Source organism: Carlito syrichta, unplaced genomic scaffold (genome assembly GCF_000164805.1).
Source record: "Carlito syrichta isolate Samal-C Ts95f unplaced genomic scaffold, Tarsius_syrichta-2.0.1 Scaffold111489, whole genome shotgun sequence".
Taxonomy (NCBI): Eukaryota; Metazoa; Chordata; class Mammalia; order Primates; family Tarsiidae; genus Carlito; species Carlito syrichta.
The window spans coordinates 85,644-92,197 of NW_007055585.1; the positions used below are offsets into that span (position 1 = coordinate 85,644).

The following is a 6,554-nucleotide window of genomic DNA, read 5'->3' on the forward strand; positions in this document are numbered from 1 at the left end:
CGAGCCGCCCCGCCGTCCCCCTCCCTGCAGCCCGCAGGGGCCCTCACCCAGCACGTCCAGCGTGTACGTCTGCCGGATGCTGCCGAACTTGTTCTCCACCACGCACGTGTAGTTGCCGCGGTCTGAGGGCACCACGCTCTCCATGACCAGGCTCCACTGCTGGTGCCGCAGCTGTGGGGACGCCGGGTGAGCAGGGGGCGGCTGGATCCCAGGCCCAGAGGCCGCGCCCCGGCCAGGGGGCCCCAGGCCCACCTTGATGCCTCCGATGCGATGCTCGCCACGGAACTCCTTGCCGTTCTTCAGCCAGGAGATGGAGGGCGTGGGGTTGCCAGCGGCTGGGCAGCGAAAGCGGACGGTGTTGGCAGCTGGCACAGCCAGCAGTTTCTTGTCCATCCGTTCAGGCCGAGTCCAGTAAGGAGCCCCTGAGGCCGAGGCATGCGTGAGGCTATGACCGGACAGGAGCAGAAGCCCTTCCCCATCCTCCCTTCCACGGCGGCTCCTGCCCACCCCCAGCCTCAGTTTCCCCTCCTGTGTAGGGAGAGGGCTGGCCACACAAGGTTCCCAGGAACCCCCACACAAGTATTCAGGGCTGAGCATGTGTCCTTGCTCCTCCCCGGGCAGCTTCCCCCAGCGGCCAGGATGCTGTGCCCTGACCTGGGGGCCTTAGGGCCCAAGGCCTCTCCCAGGGGATGCCCCTGCCCGGAAGGCACACTAAGGGGGCAGGGCTAGGCCCAGCAGGGGGTGGCCCAGGACCCAGTGGGCAGCCCAGCTGCGTGAACACAGCAGGAAAGCACTTGGGAGCAGCTGACTCACTTCAGAGGCACCAGGCGGCGGGGGTGACTAGAATCTGAGACATCCCGCTCCCACCCTCTGCAGAGCTTCCAGGGCCTAGGACACCCATGAAGATGGCGTCCTGAGGGCCCGCCTCCTCCTGGCCCAGGTCCGCCACCAGCCCCTCCTTCACAGCCCAACTGGTTTTTCTCCTCCCTGGGGCTGGGGTGGGGGCTGCCTTCCTGCCGGGACTCGTGGGGAAGCTGGGCTGACATTCCCCTGGAGGGAGGCACCAAGGCCAAGGACAGAGAGGAAAGCAGCCCCCTCCCTGCAATAACCTCCCTGCCGTTCCCCCCTCAGGGAGGATGTGGAGGCACAGGTGGGAGTAATGTGGACACACGCCGGGCCAGAGCTTGGAGCTGCCCTTCCAGGCTTCTCCGGGTGTGGTGGGCACAGACCTCCAGGGTGACGGACAGAGCTCAGCAGACTGTTTCCCAGGCCTGGGAAATGGGAATATTCCCAGGGACGCTCACGGCTGGAGCCCGCATGGGGAATGAACACCCAACACCTGCCTGGGACAGCCAGGCAGATGGGGTAACCAGGGACCCAGGGTGAGGGCACCTGAGTGCATGGTCGAGGGCAGTGGCGCTGGGGGTGGCTGAGCTGGCTCTGTACCAGGCAAAAGGGAAAAGAGAAACTAGGAGAAGCCCAACAGCTCTGGGAGCAGGGGCCTTTTCTGGCCTCAGTCCTAGGGCCCGTCCCTACACAGCTCCCCACCCAGAGCACACACAAGTCCCTGGCGCCTGGCTCCTCCTTCAGCTCCTCCACCATCTCCCTGGTGGGCTCCTCCATACCTCCTTGCCTGCCAACTCCAGTGGGCCCCACACCTTTGTCCTCAAGTCGTCACTGCCCCCACGTGCGTCCCACAGGACCCTCGTGACACCTGCACATCTCTGGGCTCCTCCAGGACCAGAAGATCCCTCCCCGTGGCCCCCTCAGCTGCGCAGAAGCTGCTTGCCACTATTCCAGGCCAAGACACTGAGCACTGTCACCCAACTGCTGTCACAACCACAGCCTGTCCCTGGGAAACACTGTCAGCGCCCTCTTCACTACCCCCACGGCATTGTCCCCTCCCACTGGGCTGGGACAGTCGCCTCCTGGTGCCTCCACCCCGAGCCCATCCTCCACCACAGCAGCCACGGGAGCCCTGCACCCTGTCGCACTCACAGCTCCACTGGCCCACCTCATTGGGAGCCTACACCACAGTGCCACAGGCTGGCCCTGACCTTCCCATCGCTCCCAGAACCCCCAGGGCCCTGGGCCTCGGCCTTGCCAGCTGCAGCATGAGCATCCCTCTCCCACCTCCAGCTGCTGCTCAGAGCCCAGCCAGGTGTCCAGAGTCAGCTTGACGGCCCAGCCCTCCCTAGGGCACATGGACCCTTGGTGTGATGGTCCCAGGGAGGTCGTCCTCAAGCCTCAATCCCTCCCCTGCTTGTTGGGGGCAGGGCTTGATGGAAGCAGACCCCGCCCCAGCCTGCCCGTGTGCCGGAGTCTGGTCTCACCTGTGTCTTCAGCCTCGTCCTCCCCATCTTCATCATCGCCCGATGATGGAGCCTCTGGAAGGCAGGAGATGACTGTCCAGGTGCCCGACCGGTCCAGGAGGCCCTCGGGGCCCCTCATACGCGGGGCTGGACCCCTCATGCAGCAGCACCTCCTGGGGGCACCCCCCTCTCTACCAACTGCCAGCAAGAGCCTGAGGACTGCAGCTTGGCTGCTCCTGGAACTCAGTGCCTGGCCCATCCCCTCAGCCTGCCAGGCTGGCCGGCACTCACCTGTGACGCGCACACTGAAGTGACATAGCACATGCTGCGTGAGCCGGTGCCGGCAGCTATAGGCCCCGGCGTCCTCGTGGGAGGCGTTGAGCACCTGCAGCCGCTGGGGTGCCACCAGAACACGCTCCGAGGGCACCAGCCCCACTCCATCCTTTACCCAGACTGTGGGCCCCAGGGGGCCTCCTCCGGGCGGGGGGCAGCTCAGCTCCACGGTGTCCCCACTGCCGAAGACCAGCTGCTCCTGCTGGCCTGGCTCGGGCCCTGGGACCCCTGTAGGAGAGACAGTTATGTGAGGCAGACACCCCAGAACCTGGCAGTCGGGGCTGGACGCCCCTTGACAGACACAGCAGCAGAGCCATGGGCCCTGAGGGAGAAAAGACCCAACCCAGAGCCCACGATCCTCCCGTCAGACTACACTCAAGCCAGTGGCTGGAAACTGCCCCCCAAAAGGGCCAGGGGTCAGTATTTCCAGTTTTGCCAACTGGTCTCTGTCCCAGGGACTCAGCTCTGCCAATGTAGCGTGACAGCACCTTCCACAGACACCTGGAAATGAGCGGGCACAGCAGCTGTCACACAGAACCTCACTCACGGACACAGAATGTTCTCACTTCAAAGTGTCGTAGAGTGTGATTCTTCTGTTGGTTTGCTGGACCATTTGGAAATGTCAAATCCAGAATCCACTCTTGGCTCATGGGGGCACAAGAGCAGATGGGGACAGGCAGCACTTTGCTGACCTCTGGCTGGAATGGAGCTCAGAGGAGGAGGTGCTGTCTGGGGCCAGCCCTGTCCTCACAGGGAGAATCACCCCAGGAAGGCCTCCCCTCCATTCTGGCTTCAGGAGCAGTGCAGGTGGAGAGAAGGAGACAGGAAGGAAGAAGACATAGTGTCAGGCTGCCAGGCGGATGAATCTACCCAAAAGTGCTCAGGACAGGGACTGCCCCACCAAGCTGAGCAAAGGCGCCACCAGTCCAAAGGGCTGGGAACGTTCTGGACCCTGCAGCTTACCGGGAAGCTCCACAGAGCTGTCGTTACAGAAACACACACTGAGAAAGAGGCCGAAACACAGACAGGACCCCAGAGCTGGCCACATAGGTATCCCACAAGGCCCCACAAAGGGGGCTGGGGACCCCATCTCACAGAGGAGAACCCAGCTAGAGGAAGAAGTCATCAGAGACCCCAGGCCAACAGGTCACAGCTGGAGCTGCTGAGCAGGTGAGGAGCCCTGGCCACCCGCCCCGCTAGGGCTGAGAAGCGGGGGTGGGGGCATATCCCCAGGGCAGACACACATCCACGGTCCTTGGGCCCTCCCCTACCCAGTGGCTGCCCACTCCTGAGTGTCCACCAAGGCCTGAGACCCAGGGACACTTCGCCAGCGGGGCCAGGCTGACCATCACCCCAGGCATCCCTGCCAGACCCTGTCAATGCCTGTGCAGGCAGGCAGCCCGGGCTTGAGGCCCGGGGCAGGGGTGGGTGGTCCTTCACACAAGCCCTCTTCCCTAGGCCCAGCTGGGCCACTTGCACCATCACTTGTCATTCTGCCGACGTGTGGCCTAGATTCGAGGGCCCAGCTGCCCACTCTGGCCACTGCAGCGCCTGGCACCCCAGCCAGGTCCGGTTCTGCGTGTCCACCTAAGCTAGCCCCACTCAGCTAGTACCCCCTGGGATCCTGTCAGCCAGAAGGACCCACACTCATCCCCTGAAGTAACCACGGAAACCTCCATCCTCTGTGGGTATACAGCGACTCACAGCTCATGCCAGCCCCTGTGTGGCCCTGCAGTCAGGGGGGCTCCTGGCCTGACCTCCAGCCCTCCAGTCCTGGCCGCCTTGTCTTGTGGGGACCACCCAGTGCTGGGAGCTGCCTGAGGCCCCAAAACAGGCTGGTCACGGCAGCCTCAGCCCCAGGCCCTGGCCCAAGGGCAACAGTCAGTTGGTTCCGGTTTGGTCTGGGTGGCGACAAGATGTCAAGCCATCCACACAAGTATCTGCTTCAGCCCAGTCCAGCAAGGGGCTTGGGGGACACAGAGCAGTCCCCAGGGCATCCAGTGCCCCGTGGCCATCCACCCACGTGGGGTTGAGGGACGGGCTCTGCACGTGGCCGAGCCCTGGCCTACCCACCCAACCTGCCCGCTAGGTGCCAGCAGAGGCCAGGGACCCCCCGACGTCAGGCAGGGGCAGGCAGCAGAGTCACCGCCTCTGGCGAGCTGATCCCATCCCAGGGTGCACTGGGCCTAGAGAGACCCAGCAGGGACTGAGTTGGGGGAGTCGGGCAGGGTGATGCCAAGGGAGGGCAGGATGGGGTCCCACAACCTTCCAGTGGCCCCAGGAAGGGCTCTTTCTTGATCAGCCGAAGGAGGGCCCCCACCACACCACACAGGCACAGGTGTCCACATGGATCAGCGACAAAGCTACTGTGCTCACGGTGTGGGGAAGGGACCCACCCCACATGGTGCGGCCCGAGTGCTGTGTCCGAGGGGCTGGCTGTGCTGGACCTGGAGGGCATCCCCCATCACAGAATCTCCCCGATGTTGCACTCACTGGCCTACTGTAGCACAAGGTAAAAATCCCACCCCACAGGCCTGGCAGGGGCCACCAAGGCCGCCACACCCTGAGAAGTGACTGGAGGGTGAAAGGCGTTCCTGCCCTGGGTCTCTTGTCCATTGGCCGGCCTTCTGGGGCTGGCCACATCCCAGGTCTGGGTCACTCCAGCTGGAGGCCCTGATGCATGAGGGGTCAGGGGTGGGAGGTGGGTGGAGCCGTGCTCTTTCATAAGGGCCTTGGCAGACCTCAGATAACAAGCGTCACATTCAAACTGGAGTCTGAAGTAGCCACCCCAGTGGAGTGGGGCTTCGGAGTGAGGACGGCCTGGGGTGCTCTGGTTGGGGTCCACATGAAACAGTCCCTGTTGCAGTTATGAGCTTCCAAAGGGTGTAGGCGAAGGGGGTGCCCCAAAGGGACCCAAGCCAAGGTGCAGTGCATCCTTCCTGCCTTCCCACCTCGTTCCCACCGGGAGACATTCCTCAGTTTCATAAGTCAGAAAGAAAAGGCACTGAAGGCGGGCGGGCTAAGAGGGCTTACCAGGATTATCCGGCCTAAGCCTCACAACAACCCTGTTATCAGTCTCTTGGACAGGTGAGGAAACTGAGGTTCCAGGAAGACATCGGAGAGGGGGGACGCAGCTGGCAGCCTGGAGCCCCGAGGTCCAGGCAGACCCCGCACCCCCACCAGAGGCGGCTCCATTCCCGGCTCATTCACTTGTAAATCACTCGGGCGGGCTGGCTGCCTCCCCTGACTCAGGCCGCCGAGGGCTTCACCTCCCCTAGGAAACCTCAGGCCCCTGGCATCCTAGGCTCATTCTGTGGGGTGCCCGAGCCCCAGTTCCAGCCCCAAGAGAGAGCTGAGGCTTTGGGGGTAGGGTGGAAAGGGGCTCCTAGGCTCACACAAGGGCCTCCCAGGTTAATAAACCACCCAGAGCCTGCGGGCTCAAAGTCCAGCCCTGTGGTGGGGGAGAAGCGGCAGCCACTGCCTTCCGGGAAAAGGCCTCACACGGCTGAGACCCTTCTGGGCAGGGTGGGGGTCAGGCTGCAGGGGTGCGGGGGGAGCTGGCCCGGTCAACCTCCTGCACCCTGGGGCCTCCGCCAGACCCCACCGAGGCCACTGGGAGTGGAGCTGGAGGCTCCCAGGCAGGGCCGGGGGTGGCCGGGGCAGTCCACTGGCCAAAGCCTTCCCTACCGCCCTTGACCCCAGGACTCCGGCTCGGTAATTTATGTGCCTGGGAAAACGCCAGCCGGGCCGTCAGTAAACTTCGCGAGGTCTTTGTGTTTTCGCCGCCGGGCCCATCTCATTAAGGAACAGGATTACGTTTATTGACCTATCAACTCACTACCTGTTTCACCAGCTCCTCGCCGGCGGCCCGCAGGGAGGAGGCCCCGGGCGCCCCTGGGGAGGCGGAGG

General features: G+C 63.9%; 1 protein-coding gene across 1 annotated transcript in view; it reads right to left on the reverse strand.

Moving 5' to 3' along the window:
* The window catches only part of FGFR3 (fibroblast growth factor receptor 3), an 11,429-nt gene extending 11,021 nt beyond the window's left edge, over positions 1 to 408 (reverse strand). Inside the window, exons 1-2 of the mRNA XM_021718006.1 lie at positions 253 to 408; positions 48 to 171 (exon numbers count right to left, since the gene is read on the reverse strand). Coding sequence (XP_021573681.1) covers positions 48 to 171; positions 253 to 393 — 265 coding nt within the window. The 5' untranslated portion in view covers positions 394 to 408. The remainder of the gene's footprint in view (positions 1 to 47; positions 172 to 252) is intronic.
* Between the last annotated feature and the right edge of the window lie 6,146 nt (positions 409 to 6,554).